At 44.5% G+C, this 21,299-nt stretch overlaps 1 protein-coding gene across 1 annotated transcript in view; it reads right to left on the bottom strand.

Annotated features, from left to right (window-relative positions):
• The window catches only part of LOC135553269 (elongator complex protein 2-like), a 65,838-nt gene that overhangs the window by 43,459 nt on the left and 1,080 nt on the right, over window positions 1–21,299 (bottom strand). The window contains 9 exon segments of the mRNA XM_064985442.1: window positions 2,718–2,867; window positions 6,298–6,429; window positions 10,299–10,399; window positions 10,741–10,836; window positions 11,226–11,369; window positions 16,252–16,318; window positions 16,460–16,524; window positions 16,756–16,833; window positions 21,050–21,191. Coding sequence (XP_064841514.1) covers window positions 2,718–2,867; window positions 6,298–6,429; window positions 10,299–10,399; window positions 10,741–10,836; window positions 11,226–11,369; window positions 16,252–16,318; window positions 16,460–16,524; window positions 16,756–16,833; window positions 21,050–21,191 — 975 coding nt within the window.

Here is a 21,299-nt window from a genome sequence, read left to right as displayed (position 1 = left end):
TAATTTACATTGTTTAAGGGATATACTGTATCAGTGAAGACCACCTCTTCCAGGGCAATAGGAGACACCATCTTTCTCTCTATACTCAGCCAGGGGGCAGAAGAATCATGTCAATGTAGGATTGGGTGACATGCTAGAATCTGGAAATACAATTTAAAGTCCTCCTACGTCTTTCCCTCTTTGTGAATGTATACATTTTATCCAGGATGCTTTACCTTGCCATATACATTTGAAACCACACTATGATCACAACAGGCAGAAGATACGGTACATTGTCTAGATATAGTCAAATATCATCTGTGTATAATGAGATGAAGTGATCAATAGATTTGAGAGAAATTGGTGTTATTTCCTTCGATTGACGAATGAACTGGGCCAGAGCTTCCATGGATAATAAGAATAGCAGAGGCGAAATTGGATCGCCTTGTCTGCTGCTTCTAGTGATTCTGAACAGAGCAGAGCAGATATTGTCTGTTATAACTATGGCTGAAGGATTGGCATGTAGGGATGGCTGAGGGATTGTCATATTAATGAAATTGGAGCCGATTCCCATACGTTCCAAGCCAGATCAGAAATATGACCATTCTAGTCTTTCAAAAGCTTTTTCTGCACGGAGAGATAATATAGCCCAAGGAGCTGTTGTTTCTGATGAAGCATCTACGGCATGGGCTTTATAACCATTACCCAACGAGGTCCGGAGCCTACTGCTTTTCTGTTCTACCTGATAATTAACCCACCTGGTGTTCCAGGTCTAAATCAGTCCCCGATTAGAGTGGAACAATTAAAAAGAAAGCTGTGTAACTGGCTTCGAGGTCCAGAGTTGAGTTTGATGGATCTAAGGCATGTAATGGCCAACTGAGGTTATCCAAGGATAAATGCTTTTTAACAAACCCACGTTGGTCCGTGTGGATCAATTTGGGTAAGTAAGTCTCGAGACATGACAACAACTTTGTGGAAAATAATAATATACGTGTTCATCAAAGATCGTGGCGATAGTGAGAACACTGGGTAGCATCCTTACCTTTAAAAAAATATATATATAAAAGCAAAATTAGTGATGTGTTCACAGTTCTCCCAATGTAACGCTTGTGAACAGCTGTAGTAATCATTTCAAGCAATAGCGTTCTCCCAGCAAGGTGGCTTCCTCTGTTGAGAGAATATTTTAGAAAGGCCTGAGTGTGGCTTAGTGTGGATTTACAATCAGAGGTGTACAGTTATTTATAGAAGTGGGATAATCTTTGATTGATTAATTTGGATTCTGATAGTAATTCCCCTGTTTCAGATTCAATAGTTGCTATATCAGCTAATTGATCATAACTGTAGCTTTTTGGCAAGTAAACGACTGCGACGATTAACATGGAAGTAATGGTTGAGGGTTACTCGAAGGGGGGTGATACTGAAGAGATCGTGAGGTAACATTGTAGAGTTTGAGATCTCATGCCAGGTGGGCTGTGGGGAGGAAAGGAGGGAAGAAATAGTGGAGGTGGAGGATATGTCGGAGGAGATCTATGGCTGCAGCCCAAATAACGCTCTATTCCCTATAGTATTAGTGTACTATATAGTCATTACTGGGGATGCGGTGCCATTTGGGATGCTGCCTATAGCTTTCATGTGTCTTGTTTGTTATTTTCATTTAATACACCTGAATGTATTCCTGGTGTACGATGTGATGTTGCGATGAGTTCAGATCAGGGGTTAGGAAATATGATGGCAACATTTAAAACATATGCATAACTTTGAGAGAACTATTCATTTCAGAGTAAAAGGGTTTATGTGATCCTTTGAAATGGATTCCCACAATAGGTATTCTGGGAATTATTCTAAAAATGCACTATTCTCTTCAAAAATTACCTCAGAAAGAAATAAGCAATTTGAAGAGTGTGGTTACGTGCATGAATACGAGACATAGAGAAACACATTTGCCACTCTTAACAAGGTTTTCCTGCCAGACAGACACATTACAGTGTAAACCTAAACAACAAATTGTTGACTCCTTCGTCTTCCATTAGAAAATGAAGGAATAGTAAAACTAATTAATCTTCACAAACTGTTAAAATGACTCTGTAAATGTCAAATGAAACACAATAGAACACGGTCTTACTAAAAAAAATGCAAAACCGGTAGATGATATTTGGTCATTACAAAGGGGAAAAACAAAAAATATACTTTTGAGTTTTAGGGCCACAGTATGTAGCCTGACGTTTGGGTAAAGACCATAGTAAAGAGGCGGCAGGGATCCTAGTGGTTAGAGCGTTGGGCCAGTAACCAAAAGGTTGCTGCATCAAATCCCCGAGCTGACAAGGTAAAAATCTGTTGTTCTGCCCCTGAAGAACTCACTGTTCCCCGGTAGGCCTTCATTGAAAATAAGATTTTGTTCTTAACTGACTGGCCTAGTTAAATAAATAAAAATTTTTTAAATGTAGTACTGCATACAAAAGTATATTTTCTCTAGAATTGCATTATGGTTCCATTATTGGAGCTCTTTGGGGGCATCAACATGATGTCTATGTGGTATTTAGGTGTCTTCAGTGCATACTTGAGTCTGTCTATAGGAGTGAAAGGGGTTTCTAGGTTACATCAGGGACAGAGACACTCCAACCCTAATCTAGCACACCAGATTTTAATAATTAGCTGGTTGCTAAGCTGAATCAGGAGCAAAAACCTACAGGAGGGTAGCTCTGCAGGAAGAGGATTGGAGAGCCCTAGGTTACATGTACCTGTGTTTGGTCCATCCTCTTCCAGGGTGTTAGTAGCCTGGTGGTCTGGTCTGACCCCACACTGAGGATGAATTCCCCCTCAGGGTCCCAGCTCAGGTCCTGAACTGCGTTGAAGTGACCAGATATCACCACTCCTGGTCTCCACTCTCCCTGGGACATAACAAACAGACAGAAACAGGGAGTCAGTGACCAGATATCACCACTCCTGGTCTCCACTCTCCCTGGGACATAACAAACAGACAGAAACAGGGAGTCAGTGACCAGATATCACCACTCCTGGTCTCCACTCTCACTGGGACATAACAAACAGACAGATACAGAGTCAGTGACCAGATATCACCACTCCTGGTCTCCACTCTCCCTGGGACATAACAAACAGACAGAAACAGAGTCAGTGACCAGATATCACCACTCCTGGTCTCCACTCTCCCTGGGACATAACAAACAGATACAGAGTCAGTGACCAGATATCACCACTTATGGTCTCCACTCTCCCTGGGACATAACAAACAGACAGAAACAGAGTCAGTGACCAGATATCACCACTCCTGGTCTCCACTCTCCCTGGGACATAACAAACAGACAGAAACAGAGAGTCAGTGACCAGATATCACCACTCCTGGTCTCCACTCTCCCTGGGACATAACAAACAGATACAGAGTCAGTGACCAGATATCACCACTCCTGGTCTCCACTCTCCCTGGGACATAACAAACAGATACAGAGTCAGTGACCAGATATCACCACTTATGGTCTCCACTCTCCCTGGGACATAACAAACAGACAGAAACAGAGAGTCAGTGACCAGATATCACCACTCCTGGTCTCCACTCTCCCTGGGACATAACAAACAGACAGAAACAGAGAGTCAGTGACCAGATATCACCACTCCTGGTCTCCACTCTCCCTGGGACATAACAAACAGACAGAAACAGAGAGTCAGTGACCAGATATCACCACTCCTGGTCTCCACTCTCCCTGGGACATAACAAACAGATACAGAGTCAGTGACCAGATATCACCACTCCTGGTCTCCACTCTCCCTGGGACATAACAAACAGACAGAAACAGAGTCAGTGACCAGATATCACCACTCCTGGTCTCCACTCTCCCTGGGACATAACAAACAGACAGAAACAGAGAGTCAGTGACCAGATATCACCACTCCTGGACTCCACTCTCCCTGGGACATAACAAACAGACAGAAACAGGGAGTCAGTGACCAGATATCACCACTCCTGGTCTCCACTCTCCCTGGGACATAACAAACAGATACAGAGTCAGTGACCAGATATCACCACTACTGGTCTCCACTCTCCCTGGGACATAACAAACAGACAGAAACAGAGAGTCAGTGACCAGATATCACCACTCCTGGTCTCCACTCTCCCTGGGACATAACAAACAGATACAGAGTCAGTGACCAGATATCACCACTCCTGGTCTCCACTCTCACTGGGACATAACAAACAGATACAGAGTCAGTGACCAGATATCACCACTCCTGGTCTCCACTCTCCCTGGGACATAACAAACAGACAGAAACAGGGAGTCAGTGACCAGATATCACCACTCCTGGTCTCCACTCTCCCTGGGACATAACAAACAGACAGAAACAGAGAGTCAGTGACCAGATATCACCACTACTGGTCTCCACTCTCCCTGGGACATAACAAACAGACAGAAACAGAGAGTCAGTGACCAGATATCACCACTCCTGGTCTCCACTCTCCCTGGGACATAACAAACAGACAGAAACAGAGAGTCAGTGACCAGATATCACCACTACTGGTCTCCACTCTCCCTGGGACATAACAGACAGAAACAGAGAGTCAGTGACCAGATATCACCACTCCTGGTCTCCACTCTCCCTGGGACATAACAAACAGACAGAAACAGGGAGTCAGTGACCAGATATCACCACTCCTGGTCTCCACTCTCCCTGGGACATAACAAACAGACAGAAACAGGGAGTCAGTGACCAGATATCACCACTCCTGGTCTCCACTCTCCCTGGGACATAACAAACAGACAGAAACAGGGAGTCAGTGACCAGATATCACCACTCCTGGTCTCCACTCTCCCTGGGACATAACAAACAGACAGAAACAGAGAGTCAGTGACCAGATATCACCACTCCTGGTCTCCACTCTCCCTGGGACATAACAAACAGACAGAAACAGAGAGTCAGTGACCACAGGTATCTGCCAAAATAAAGGAAACACCAACATAAAGTGTCTTAATAGAGTATTGGGCCACCGCGAGCCACCAGAACAGCTTCAATGTGCATTGGCATAGATTCTACAAGTGTCTGGACCTCTATTGGAGGGATGTGACACCATTCTTCCACAATAAATTGCATAATTTGGTGTTTTGTTGATATTGGTGGAAAACGACCTCTCAGGCACTACTTCAGTCTCTCCTATAAGTGTTGAATTGGGTGACAGACACACACCCTTTATACCCCCGATGCTCCTTTGAGACCCCTTTTTCAAAGTCACTGAGATCTCTTCCAGTCATGGTAGACAAAATAATGACCCTAAGCATGATGGGATGTTAATTGCTTCATTAATCCAGACAGAAACAGATTGAGTCAGTGACCAGATACCACCACCACTGTTCTCCCCTCTCCCTGGGACACCACACACACATGCCCTTTTCACACTGCTGAGCCAGGTAACTGGGAATCAGACCCGATACCTTCTCCACACTATCCTGGCGACCCAAACCACACAGTGTTGACTCAGATGTGTTTCTTTCATGTTGAACCAGGCCAGAACAGATCAGCTCAGTTAGACTCAGATCAGTGTGAAACAACAAAGGTATAATAGAGTAGTCAGCCACTCAGTCAGTTCTGGTTCCCAGGGTAACAGAGTAGTCAGCCACTCAGTCAGTTCTGGTTCCCAGGGTAACAGAGTAGTCAGCCACTCAGTCAGTTCTGGTTCCCAGGGTAACAGAGTAGTCAGCCACTCAGTCAGTTCTGGTTCCCAGGGTAACAGAGTAGTCAGCCACTCAGTCAGTTCTGGTTCCCAGGGTAACAGAGTAGTCAGCCACTCAGTCAGTTCTGGTTCTCAGGGTAACAGAGTAGTCAGCCACTCAGTCAGTTCTGGTTCCCAGGGTAACAGAGTAGTCAGCCACTCAGTCAGTTCTGGTTCTCAGGGTAACAGAGTAGTCAGCCACTCAGTCAGTTCTGGTTCCCAGGGTAACAGAGTAGTCAGCCACTCAGTCAGTTCTGGTTCCCAGGGTAACAGAGTAGTCAGCCACTCAGTCAGTTCTGGTTCCCAGGGTAACAGAGTAGTCAGCCACTCAGAGTCAGGTCTGATTCCCAGTCATACACTCCAGCAGTCTGGGTCTTTAGTCAGTTTAATTACACGTAGCACAGTCTCTCTCACTCCCTCCCTCGCTCATTTGGGATAGACCCACTACTGTGCAGATGAATCATTAGTCTTTCTTCACAAGCAGGGCATGCTATGTGAAGTGTCGTTGGCACTGCACTGCTGTACTGTCCCATAATTCTCACCTCTTTGTCGTGGTTCTGGTGCCAGAAATGTAGAAAAATGAAATAGAATAGAAGTCTCACCTCTTTGCCGTGGCTCTGGGTCCAGAGATGCAGCGCTCCGTGGAAGGCATGGGCCAGGATCATGGATCCGTCTGGACTCATCTGACAACCGTAGAAACCCAGTGTGTTTCCCCCCACCTCCCCTACACGCACCTGGAGAGAGCGAGAGAGAGGGAGGGGAGCAAGAGAGGGAGGGGACGAGCGGAGGTTAAATGACATTAGGACGAGCGGAGGTTAAATGACATTAGGACGAGCGGAGGTTAAATGACATTAGGACGAGCGGAGGTTAAATGACATTAGGACGAGCGGAGGTTAAATGACATAATCCCAGTGTGCCATCACAGCAGCAAGATTTGTGACCTGTTGCCACAAGAAAAGGGCAACCAGTGAAGAACAAACACCATTGGAAATACAACCCATATTTATTTTCCCTTTTGTAATTTAACTATTTATTTATTTATTTTTTCACCCTTATTTAACCAGGTAGGCTAGTTGAGAACAAGTTCTCATTTGCAACTGCGACCTGACCAAGATAAAGCATAGCAGTGTGAACAGACAACACAGAGTTACACATGGAGTAAACAATAAACAAGTCAATAACACAGTAGAAAAAAAGGGTCTATATACATTGTGTGCAAAAGGCATGAGGAGGTAGGCAAATTATTACAATTCTGCAGATTAACACTGGAGTGATAAATGATCAGATAGTCATGTAGAAAAGTAAATAAATAAAAACAGTATGGAGATGAGGTAGGTATAATTGGGTGGGCTATTTACCGATAAGACTATGTACAGCTGCAGCGATCGGTTAGCTGCTCAGATAGCAGATGTTTGAAATTGGTGAGGGAGATAAAAGTCTCCAACTTCAGCGATTTCTGCAATTCGTTCCAGTCACAGGCAGCAGAAAACTGGAACGAAAGGCGGCCAAATGAGGTGTTGGCATTAGGGATGATCAGTGAGATATACCTGCTGGAGCGCGTGCTACGGGTGGGTGTTGCCACCGTGACCAGTGAACTGAGATAAGGCGGAGCTTTACCTAGCGTGGACTTGTAGATGACCTGGAACCAGTGGGTCTGGCGACGAATATGGAGCGAGGGCCAGCCGACTAGAGCATACAAGTCGCAGTGGTGGGTGGTATAAGGTGCTTTAGTGACAAAACGGATGGCACTGTGATAAACTACATCCAGTTTGCTGAGTAGAGTGTTAGAAGCTATTTTGTAGATGACGTTGCCGAAGTCGAGGATCGGTAGGATAGGCAGTTTTACCAGTGTTTACTATTTGCACATCGTTACAACACATAATGACATTTGTAATGTCTTGATTGTTTTGGAATTTTTGTGAGTGTAATGTTTACTGTTCATTTTTATTGTTTATTTCACTTTTGTATATTACCTACTTAACATAGGTTTCCATGCCAATAAAGACCCTTGAATTGAGTGAGTGAGAAGGGGCTAAAGAGAGAGGGAAGGGATAAAGATAGAGAGTAGTAGTAGTGGTATTAGTAGCAGAAGCAGTAGTAGTAGTGGTAGCAGCAGCAGTAGGTATACTCTTAGTCCTATTCAAGTTGGATTTGGGGTTGAAATTTGAATAACATTCATCAAACATTAGGCCTACAAATTTCCTCTCCTTGTAGCATAATGATACATGTAACCTGGGGGCCTTAGCAGCAGCTCGGCAGGGAGGTTTTTAGTGCCAAATTCATTATTCTCCCTCCTAGAGGCCCAGCCATCAATGACCTTCAAAGACAAATTTCTGTTGATCCTAAGGCTGCGAGAAGGCGGAACTAACGACTGCTATACATCTGTCCGCTTTCACTTGAGTGGCACCAATCTACCCCAGCCATTCAGGGGATAGACGACCAGGAGAGATCAATCTACCCCAGCCATTCAGGGGTTAGACGACCAGGAGAGATCAATCTACCCCAGCCATTCAGGGGATAGACGACCAGGAGAGATCCATCTACCCCAGCCATTCAGGGGATAGACGACCAGGAGAGACCAATCTACCCCAGCCATTCAGGGGATAGACGACCAGGAGAGATCAATCTACCCCAGCCATTCAGGGGATAGACAACCAGGAGAGATCAATCTACCCCAGCCATTCAGGGGATAGACGACCAGGAGAGATCCATCTACCCCAGCCATTCAGGGGATAGACGACCAGGAGAGATCCATCTACCCCAGCCATTCAGGGGATAGACGACCAGGAGAGATCAATCTACCCCAGCCATTCAGGGGATAGACAACGAGGATAGACAACCAATCCACTGCTTGCCCCGGCCCTCCGCTAAATTTCACCAATTACTCTAATCATCATGGAGGGGTAAGGTGTTAATTAAGACGTAGCCCAGGTTGGTCATGTACTGCCTGGCTAAGCTCAGTGGGCTTTTAAGTCCTGGGGTGTGTTCAGTAGGGAACGCCATAGCAAAACGTTTCATAACGGAAAATGAAAACAAGCGATTCTTATTAGACAAGTTCTGGTTGTTCCTCCCCCATTTCACTTCCCCTTTAAAACCTTTTCTCCTCACTGAACATGAACCTGATCTCCACTGAATAAAAAAATAGAACGCAACATGCAACAATTTCAACGATTTTACTGAGTTAGTTAATATAATGAAATCAGTCAATTGAAAAAAATTAATTAGTCCCTAATCTATGGATTTCACATGACTGGACAGGAGCGCAGCCATGGATGGGCCTTGGAGGGCATAGGATCACCCACTTGGGAGCCAGGCCCACCCACTTGGGAGCCAGGCCCACCCACTAGGGAGCCAGGCCCACCCACTAGGGAGCCAGGCCCACCCACTAGGGAGCCAGGCCCACCCACTCAGAATTAATTTTTCCCCACAAAAGGGCATTATTACAGACAGAAATACTCCTCAGTTCCATCAGCTGTCTGGGGGCTGGTCTCAGACGATCCCACAGGTGAAGCAGTCGGATGTGGAGGTCCTGGGCTGGCTTGGTTACACATGGTCTACGGTTATGGACATACTGCCAAATTATCTTAAACGGCTTATGAACGAGAAGCTGCTGCTCTTTCCTTCGATTGACAACCTTGTTCTAATCAACGTCAAGAGTAGGAGCCTGGAACATTTTTTTTACTTTGTTGCAGATCCTTATCAGTTTCCTGGTGTCAGAGTGGAGGAACTGAATTTCTGCCACTGTACACGCAAACGCCAAGATCGATTGATCACCTGTAGACTGTTATCCTTCCATCATGTCATCTTCCTCTCCGAGAGTGCCACTCAAAGCCCTGTTCAGGTTGGATTCTGGTGAGGGCCTGGCCCTATATTCAAAGTGTCTTAGCCTGAGTGCTGATCTAGGATCAGCATTTTTGATTACAATGAATGAGATTACAAGGACAAGGTGGACCTGATCGTAGATCAGCACTCCTAACATGAGATACTTTATGAATATGGGCCAAGGCCTGCTTTTAGGCTGATAGCCAGTGAGGGGGGTCATCACTATCTAGTCATACTACAAAGCCGAGCACTACGCTGACTTGTTTTTTTACAAGGAGCACATGTGCACGCCTAAGTTGAAAAATGTAGGCACACACACAAAAGAATTTGGGAACACAATACAAAATATTAGAGGTAATAAAGCTAGAATCCTTCATTATTCTAGGTGCTCTTAATGGAAACGGTGGTCGCACAGCTAAAATGGTCGCACAGCTAAATATTTAGGCACATACGCAAGTCAAATAGTCGTACAGTAGAGCTCTGCAAAGTTCTCTCTAACATTGGGATTTAAGCATGATTCTGGTGATAAAGTCAACTATGTCCTTTGTAGTAGTATAGTCATCTATTGATTTGGGGAGGAACTTACAGAGAACGCAACATTACAGAGAGAGAGAGAGAGAGAGAGAGAGAGGAGTGTGTGTGTGTATGTGTGTGGGGGGGGGGGTGTGACCTTTACCAGAGGTCTCTGTCCTGAACGCCACCCTATTAAGACCAGAGACCAAAGTAGTGCCCTATAGGGAACAGGGTGCTATTTGGGACCCACCCAGAAGTAGACACTGACCTGCTCCACCCACACCCCTGAGCCTTCCTCCTGAGCCCACAGGATCATGGTCTTGTCCATGGAAGCAGAGAGCAGGCTCAGAGACTGGTGCTGGTTGCCACCTGTAGGGAAGACAAAGAGCTTCACAATGAAGGAACACAGTAGTGAAATCGCCCCTAGATGCTGAACTGTACCTAGGAGAAAAGTCTTCCTCAAAGCCACAATACAGCAACGCAGGTTGGATGGATAAAAACATCATGAAAGTACCGCAGCGGACAGACAGTGAGTGATGTGAACTATTAAAAGAGTTCAGGGTTCACCCTTTCTGATGTCATGGGCGTGTGGAACAAATCACTCTCCCTCCATCCACATGAAATCATTTAGTATAACACCTCCACATCACAGTGAAATAAGTCAAGTATGATCTGGGGAACAAATGGCATATAGGTTGACAGTAAAGTACCTTTGATGACAGGGGGCTGCCAGTGGACTCCATAGACCTTGTTCTCGTGGCCGGCAAGGACTGACTCTAGCGTCACTGCAAATGCTGAGGAGGCATCTGGGGCAAAAAGACAACATGCATGAATCTAAAGTCGAACGGTATGACTGTACAATCACAAACTCCATCCACATCTGTGTGATAACTTATTCAGTTAAAAGGCATGTTTTAGAATTGTACGGTTGTTGCCAGGGATCGAACAATCCAAATTTCCCCCGCTTAAAATACTACGACATTTAAAATACATTTAAATAAAAAGGCATCAATTCAATGAACATCGACAATGATGACATTCACATTAATGATCACGTGATTCTTGATTATTCTTGCTAGACAGACATTGAAACAGACTGTGAAAGTGACTCAAACCTGACGTTTTGATTTAATCATTCATTTTAATAATTCTAATCAACAAATTTTTCTAATGAAACCTGAAGCTGTCTGCTCACCGTTCTGTGTCAGTGTAAAGACATCTTCAGACATCCTAATGGTGCGTTCTTCCTGCGCGTTTCTCTTCGTCCTAGACTTGGCAACCAGCCTCCAAACCCGGATCAGACAGTCCTGAGCACAGCTGGCCAGTAATAGATCCCCGTCTGCCAGCATGGAGGTAGACATTAGTTGATTTTAATTTAACCTTTATTTATTAACCTTTATTTATTAACCTTTAACCTATATTTATTAACCTTTAACCTATATTTATTAACCTTTAACCTATATTTATTAACCTTTAACCTATATGTATTAACCTTGAACCTTTATTTATTTATTCTTTATTTATTAACGTTTAACCTCTATTTATTAACTTTTATTAATTGAACCTTTATTTATTCCGGGGGTGGCAGGTAGCCTAGTCGTTAGAGCGTTGGACTAGTAACCGAATGGTTGCAAGATCGAATCCCTGAGCTGACAAGGTAAACATCTGTCTTTCTGCCCCTGAACAAGGCAGTTAACCCAATGTTCCTAGGCCGTTATTGAAAATAAGAATGTGTTCCTAACTGACTTGCCTAGTTAAAAAGGTAAAATATATATTATTATTATTTTTTAATCAGGATATCCTGTTGAAGTCAGAAGACATCTTTGACAAGTAAGACTCGATGTAGACTCATTATTGTCACTTAATGTGATCTATTCCCTATATCCTCTGAGCAAAATGAGGGCACTACAGTGGGAACAGGGTGCCATTTCAGATGCACTCTAGGTAAGACAGCTGAGAAGAGAGAACAGTCCAACTACGACTACCTGGGGAAGAGAGCGAGGAGATTGGTTGAAAGAAACGGGGTGATTCGATGGCCATGGCAGTATGAGGGGGCCAGGACACCAGGGCTAATTCCCTTACTCCTGTGACGAGAGGGGACCTTTAGTCACCACAGTGTCAGAACATTGGCTGAACCATGTCCCAACAAGGGCAGGAATGAAAAAGACTGATCTCAAAAGACAGGGCTGTGGAAATAGCTGCTTGAAGGATACAGTGTATCTGAGAGACGGGGGGAAGAAATAAAGCATTGACTGGGCTCTGCTGCAGCCGTTTCATGCATTATGGAAAGAAGTCCGTCTACAAAAGTGAAATCTAATTAAACAGACGTCCCAGTCATAAAAGGACACATTTTCATTTTCTTTTACCCTTTATGGTGGAGAGCAATTTTACCCTGCCTGTGGGGCTGGTGCATATAAATTAATCTCTGATAGCATCCCAAATGGCACCCTATTCCCTATATAGTGCACTACTTTCGATCAGAGTCTCTGGTTAAAAATAGTGCACTAAGTTGGGAATATGGTGCCATTTGGGACACACTGTGTTTCTGCCAATACTGGCCGACCAGCTTGGAGTAAGTCATCAACTGAGTGGGATGAGTCGAGTGATGAGGGTCGGTGAAGGAGATGAAATAGCTTTTACAAACCCTGGGGTACATCCCAAATGGCACCCTATGCCCTGAATAGTGCACTACTTTTGACCAGAACCAATAGTGGCACAGCGGTCTAAGGCACTGCACCTCAATGCTAGAGGCGTCACTACAAACCCTGGTTCGATTATAGTCTGTATCGCAACTGGCCGTGATCGGGAGTCCCATTGGGCGGCACAAAATTTCCCAGAGTCGTCCGTGGCAGGAGAAGGTTTGGCCGGGGTACGCCACCATTGTAAAATAAGAATTTGTTCTTGACTGGCCTAGTTAAATAAAGGTGAAATAAAATAATGAATAAATAGGACTCTGATCAAAAGTAACACACTATATAAAGGGCATACAGTGATACATGCAGTGATACATGCAGTGATACATACAGTGATACATACAGTGATACATACAGTGATACATGCAGTGATACATGCAGTGATACATGCAGTGATACATGCAGTGATACATACAGTGATACATACAGTGAAACATGCAGCCATTTATGATGTAGCCCTGAACAGAGCGCTGCTGGAGTACCTCTGGAGGGGTTACACAACCACCTGTACCTAACTAGTCAGCAGGGTTACACAACCACCTGTACCTAACTAGTCAGCAGGGTTACACAACCACCTGTACCTAACTAGTCAGCAGGGTTACACAACCACCTGTACCTACCTAGTCAGCAGGGTTACACAACCACCTGTACCTAACTAGTCAGCAGGGTTACACAACCACCTGTACCTACCTAGTCAGCAGGGTTACACAACCACCTGTACCTAACTAGTCAGCAGGGTTACACAACCACCTGTACCTAACTAGTCAGCAGGGTTACACAACCACCTGTACCTACCTAGTCAGCAGGGTTACACAACCACCTGTACCTAACTAGTCAGCAGGGTTACACAACCACCTGTACCTACCTAGTCAGCAGGGTTACACAACCACCTGTACCTAACTAGTCAGCAGGGTTACACAACCACCTGTACCTAACTAGTCAACAGGGTTACACAACCACCTGTACCTAACTAGTCAACAGGGTTACACAACCACCTGTACCTAACTAGTCAGCAGGGTTACACAACCACCTGTACCTAACTAGTCAGCAGGGTTACACAACCACCTGTACCTAACTAGTCAGCAGGGTTACACAACCACCTGTACCTAACTAGTCAGCAGGGTTACACAACCACCTGTACCTAACTAGTCAACAGGGTTACACAACCACCTGTACCTAACTAGTCAGCAGGGTTACACAACCACCTGTACCTACCTAGTCAGCAGGGTTACACAACCACCTGTACCTAACTAGTCAGCAGGGTTACACAACCACCTGTACCTAACTAGTCAGCAGGGTTACACAACCACCTGTACCTAACTAGTCAGCAGGGTTACACAACCACCTGTACCTAACTAGTCAGCAGGGTTACACAACCACCTGTACCTAACTAGTCAGCAGGGTTACACAACCACCTGTACCTAACTAGTCAGCAGGGTTACACAACCACCTGTACCTACCTAGTCAACAGGGTTACACAACCACCTGTACCTAACTAGTCAACAGGGTTACACAACCACCTGTACCTACCTAGTCAACAGGGTTACACAACCACCTGTACCTAACTAGTCAGCAGGGTTACACAACCACCTGTACCTAACTAGTCAGCAGGGTTACACAACCACCTGTACCTACCTAGTCAGCAGGGTTACACAACCACCTGTACCTAACTAGTCAACAGGGTTACACAACCACCTGTACCTAACTAGTCAGCAGGGTTACACAACCACCTGTACCTACCTAGTCAACAGGGTTACACAACCACCTGTACCTAACTAGTCAACAGGGTTACACAACCACCTGTACCTAACTAGTCAGCAGGGTTACACAACCACCTGTACCTAACTAGTCAACAGGGTTACACAACCACCTGTACCTAACTAGTCAGCAGAGTTACACAACCACCTGTACCTAACTAGTCAACAGGGTTACACAACCACCTGTACCTAACTAGTCAACAGGGTTACACAACCACCTGTACCTAACTAGTCAGCAGGGTTACACAACCACCTGTACCTAACTAGTCAACAGGGTTACACAACCACCTGTACCTAACTAGTCAACAGGGTTACACAACCACCTGTACCTACCTAGTCAACAGGGTTACACAACCACCTGTACCTAACTAGTCAGCAGGGTTACACAACCACCTGTACCTACCTAGTCAACAGGGTTACACAACCACCTGTACCTAACTAGTCAACAGGGTTACACAACCACCTGTACCTAACTAGTCAACAGGGTTACACAACCACCTGTACCTAACTAGTCAACAGGGTTACACAACCACCTGTACCTAACTAGTCAACAGGGTTACACAACCACTAGTCAGCAGGGTGACACAGCCACCTGTACCTAACTAGTCAGCAGAGTTACACAACCACCTGTACCTAACTAGTCAGCAGGGTTACACAACCACCTGTACCTAACTAGTCAGCAGGGTTACACAACCACCTGTACCTAACTAGTCAACAGGGTTACACAACCACTAGTCAACAGGGTTACACAACCACCTGTACCTAACTAGTCAGCAGAGTTACACAACCACCTGTACCTAACTAGTCAACAGGGTTACACAACCACCTGTACCTAACTAGTCAGCAGAGTTACACAACCACCTGTACCTAACTAGTCAGCAGAGTTACACAACCACCTGTACCTAACTAGTCAGCAGAGTTACACAACCACCTGTACCTAACTAGTCAGCAGAGTTACACAACCACCTGTACCTAACTAGTCAACAGGGTTACACAACCACCTGTACCTAACTAGTCAGCAGGGTTACACAACCACCTGTACCTAACTAGTCAGCAGGGTTACACAACCACCTGTACCTAACTAGTCAGCAGAGTTACACAACCACCTGTATCTAACTAGTCAGCAGGGTGACACAACCACTAGTCAACAGGGTTACACAACCACCTGTACCTAACTAGTCAGCAGGGTTACACAACCACCTGTACCTAACTAGTCAGCAGGGTTACACAACCACTAGTCAACAGGGTTACACAACCACCTGTACCTAACTAGTCAGCAGGGTTACACAACCACCTGTACCTAACTAGTCAGCAGGGTTACACAACCACCTGTACCTAACTAGTCAGCAGAGTTACACAACCACCTGTATCTAACTAGTCAGCAGGGTGACACAACCACTAGTCAACAGGGTTACACAACCACCTGTACCTAACTAGTCAGCAGGGTTACACAACCACCTGTACCTAACTAGTCAGCAGGGTTACACAACCACTAGTCAACAGGGTTACACAACCACCTGTACCTAACTAGTCAGCAGGGTTACACAACCACCTGTACCTAACTAGTCAGCAGGGTTACACAACCACCTGTACCTAACTAGTCAGCAGGGTTACACAACCACCTGTACATAACTAGCCAGCAGGACATACAGATTATACCACAAATCCATTTTGTCAAACTATCTGATTATTTGTCAGATTAATGTTAGTCACACCAGATAAAACAAGGCAATGAAGAAACAGATTTTTAAAACAGTGGTGTGGTCCTCACCTACACAGGCCCACTCCACACCACGAATCCAATCCTCATGCCCTTGCAAGGAGAGGACTTTCCTGAACTGTCAGAGACACAGGGAAAGAAGAAGGTCAGCATCAATGTCAATACATATGTTTAAACATCGTTAACCCAACATACTAAATGTATTCATGTTAACATGACCTTTATTTGTTGGCCCATATAGTCAGCTACTTGAGCTTACCTGTCCATTGCACTGTGCATACAAATGGATTCTGCAATCGTCGCCCCCGCAGGCAAGTATGGGAACTGCAATGAGTATTGTGTTAGTCTTTCCACGCTTGCTCAAGTCAGACCGCATAATAACACATTTGCATGTGCCTCATGTTTTTAAGACAGATTGAGTGGAGGGGAGGAGGGGGGGGGGCGGACAAAGCATCAAAAGGAACAGGCATGTGAAAGGCAGTCGAGATGACATGCGGAACACTTCAAGATGATCTGAGGTGTGGAGGGTTCACTGCTGCTGTGGAAACAGCTTACCTCTGCTGCCTGGCAACCACGCTAGCGAGACATCCATCATAAACCCGCTCCCAAAGGATATGGTATGGGTGCACTCCGCTTCATAGAAAGAGGAAAAATAAATACTGAAAAATTAGCCTTAATGATAGGGCATGAAAATGATGAAAAATCATTGGGTTCCATAAATCAACTGTTCCGAGATGATTTCATTAACTTATCCTAGAGAGGTGAGATGGCTAATAGCCAGGATCGTTCCATTGATGCTAGCTGCAGAGACATTTGTCAAAGGGTGACATATTGAACTTCTCTCCTTTCCCCAGAAACCTCGGGGTCTTCCAGGTACCAGCTAGCACTAGCAACACATACTTGTAGCAGAGCTCCGGCTGGGCTACATCAGACAACATGTCTTGAGGACAGACCCAGCCAGTGTCCCAAATATCACCCTATTCCCTATATAGTGCACTACTTTTGACTGGGACCCAAAACAATCTGGTCAAAGTCATGCACTCTGTAGGGAAAAAGAGTACCATTTGGCTACACGGCCATCTCCATGACTGTCACGTAACATCAGCTTTCGCTCCCCCCACACCCACTTACACCCAGAGAGGGAAAAAAACAACCAACGCTACAAAGGAAACAACACGTCGCCAGCAGGGACAGATCTCAAATTAAAACAGCACTGATACTGGGATACATGGAAATGACTTTAACTTTGACCTGACAAGAAACTCACATCAAAATAAATAGGGCCTGATTTTTTTATGAAATATCATCAAAGAAGAGGAAGATGATAGCAGCTAATTTACAGTAACCCCCTCCCACTATTCTCTTCCTCCTCTCCTCTCTCATATAACTTATAAGGATGAGAAGAGAACAGTCCAGTGAATATAATGACATCCCAGCATCCCAAATGGCACCCTAGGGCTCTGGTCAAATGTAGTGCACTATATAGGGAACAGGGTACCATTTGGGACGCAGACAACAGAGTGATCCCGGGTCGTATTCAATAGACACCATGTCTTGTGCACTAATGAATACGACCCGGCATAATATCCTTGATACCAAACCATGTCCTGATACAATCCTGGTGTCATGATACCGGTGTGGTTTCCACTCTAACAATAGATCAGTACAATATCAGTCCTGATAAGTGATGACTCATTAAACGCTGTGATTCAAATGACCAGACTGTTCTGTCCGTGCTACCACAGCATAGCAGCAGATGTCAGGCTAGCTGGAAAATTCAGCACAGATTAACTCACAGATGTCTGTCTTGCTTCGTGGTGAAGATTCCCCTAGGTACAGGTCTAGGATCATCTCTCCTCATCCAATCCTAACCTTATCCATTATTGGGGAAAATGCATCTACATTGGTGATTGGGGAGAGGATCTGGATTCTTCTCTCCTTTTTTTTTCAAGTTCCTTGGTGTCCATCACTGAGAAATGAATATGGTCCACAGACGCCTACATGTACACAGTCGTGAAGAGGCCATGACAATGCCTCTTCCTCTTCCCCCCCATATTTGGCATGGGCCCTCAGATCCTCAAAAGGTCCCACAGCTGCCCCATTGACAGCATCTTGACTGGTTGTATCACCGTTGGTTACAGCAACTGCAAGGCACCCGACCGCAAGGCGCTACAGAGAGTGGTGAGTACGGTCCAGCACATCACTGGGCATGAGCTCCCTGCCATCCAGGAGTTACAGAGGGTTGTGAGTACGGTCCAGCACATCACTGGGCCCGAGCTCCCTGCCATCCAGGAGTTCTGGACCAGGCGATGTCAGAGGAAGGCCTTAAAAATTGTCAGACTGAGAACAGTGTATGGTTTGGGTGGCTGGAGTCCATGACAATTTTTAAGGCCTTCCTCTGACATCGCCTGGAACAGAAGTGGTACCGATGCACCAAGTCTGGAACCAACAGGACCCTGAACAGCTTCTACCCCCAAGCCATAAGACTGATAAATACCTAACCAAATAGTTACCTGGACTACCTGCATTGAACCTTTATTTTTTTATTAACTGACTTGCACTTGACTATGTACACACACTGGACTCTACCCCCACACACACATCACTCGCACACATGCATACTCACGCCACACACACACTTTCACCACATACACTACTGCTCCACATACATAATAGACTGAGCTGTATCAGCAGTGTATCCTGTTGCCGAGTCACTTCACCCCTATATATACACGTATATAGAAACCTCATAACATGCACATCGACTCAGTACTGGTACTCCCTGTATTTAGCCATGTTATTATCTACTCCCTGTATATAGCCATGTTATTGTTCTACTCCCTGTATATAGCCATGTTATTATCTACTCCCTGTATTTAGCCATGTTATTATCTACTCCCTGTATTTAGCCATGTTATTATCTACTCCCTGTATTTAGCCATGTTATTATCTACTCCCTGTACATAGCCATGTTATTATCTACTCCCTGTACATAGCCATGTTATTATCTACTCCCTGTACATAGCCATGTTATTATCTACTCCCTGTACTTAGCCATGTTATTATCTACTCCCTGTATTTAGCCATGTTATTATCTACTCCCTGTATTTAGCCATGTTATTATCTACTCCCTGTATTTAGCCATGTTATTATCTACTCCCTGTATTTAGCCATGTTATTATCTACTCCCTGTATTTAGCCATGTTATTATCTACTCCCTGTATTTAGCCATGTTATTATCTACTCCCTGTATTTAGCCATGTTATTATCTACTCACTGTACTTAGCCATGTTATTATCTACTCCCTGTACACAGCCATGTTATTATCTACTTCCTGTACTTAGCCATGTTATTATCTACTCCCTGTACTTAGCCATGTTATTATCTACTCCCTGTATTTAGCCATGTTATTATCTACTCCCTGTATTTAGCCATGTTATTATCTACTCCCTGTATTTAGCCATGTTATTATCTACTCCCTGTACTTAGCCATGTTATTATCTACTCCCTGTACTTAGCCATGTTATTATCTACTCCCTGTACTTAGCCATGTTATTATCTACTCCCTGTACTTAGCCATGTTATTATCTACTCCCTGTACACAGCCATGTTATTATCTACTCCCTGTACACAGCCATGTTATTATCTACTCCCTGTACTTAGCCATGTTATTATCTACTCCCTGTACTTAGCCATGTTATTATCTACTCCCTGTATTTAGCCATGTTATTATCTACTCCCTGTATATAGCCATATTATTATCTACTCCCTGTATTTAGCCATGTTATTATCTACTCCCTGTATTTAGCCATGTTATTATCTACTCCCTGTATTTAGCCATGTTATTATCTACTCCCTGTATTTAGCCATGTTATTATCTACTCCCTGTATTTAGCCATGTTATTATCTACTCCCTGTATTTAGCCATGTTATTATCTACTCCCTGTATTTAGCCATGTTATTATCTACTCCCTGTATTTAGCCATGTTATTATCTACTCCCTGTATTTAGCCATGTTATTATCTACTCACTGTTATTTTTACTCGTTATTGTTATTCACCATGTATTTATTCCTCATGTCACTATTTAAATGTTTGTAATATTTATCTTCAACTCTGCATTGTTGGAAAGGGACCTGTAAGCATGTCACTGTTAATCTACACCTGTTGTTTACGAAGCATGTGACAAAACCATTTTTATTTTAAAACTGAGCCACGATCAGCGTCTTGGGGCAACTTCACCCTACACCACCTCACGTCACTCTGTCTCAAATAAAATAAGATGACTTTTGGCTAACATTGTGGGTATTTATAACCTAATCATGTTGAGACAGGGTACTTTTAAATGTATGTTTAACTTTATTTAACTAGGCAAGTCAGTTAAGAACAAATTCTTATTTTCAATGATGGCCTAGGAACAGTGGGTTAACTGCCTGTTCAGGGGCAGAACGACAGATTTGTACCGTGTCAGCTCAGGGGTTTGAACTCGCAACCTTCCGGTTACAAGTCCAACACTCTAACCACTAGGCTACCCTGCCGCCCCATCAGCACTTGAGAGTACTATTGAGGTGACCTATGAGCCCTGGTCAAAAGTAGTGCATTACATAGGTAATAGGGTGTTTGGGATGCAGGCCCATGAATCCAATATCACTGATCTGATTGCCTTACCTAATCTGACTGTCCTAAAGAGTTCCTTTACCTGTTCCGTGTCACACAAAAAAAAACTAACTAAAGAAGCCTTGCCGAGTTAGTTTCCATCTCCTCTTCCTGTAGTGAGGCAACTTGATGTACAAGTACACCAGCTGGACAGGACACTTGTCTACCGCTGAGACAAAAAAAGCTTCCCTTACCTTTACTCCCAGTGTAGAGCCATAGTTTGACAGTGGAGTCGGAGGCTGTGGAGGCGATGAGTAGCTTATTGTTGTCCATGTGGATGGCATCCACAGCACACACTGGTCCAGTATGCCCAACACACTCAACATACTGTTTAAACTGGGGCAGGGGGCACAAACACAAAACATATGCCTTAGAAAGGACCAATATTAGTTAAACTATTGTTGTGTTTAGATAACGTGTCAAATGTACACAGAAGTGTCAATA

Source organism: Oncorhynchus masou, chromosome 13 (genome assembly GCF_036934945.1).
Source record: "Oncorhynchus masou masou isolate Uvic2021 chromosome 13, UVic_Omas_1.1, whole genome shotgun sequence".
Lineage (NCBI taxonomy): Eukaryota > Metazoa > Chordata > Actinopteri > Salmoniformes > Salmonidae > Oncorhynchus > Oncorhynchus masou.
This window is presented reverse-complemented; position numbering and strand designations above follow the sequence as displayed.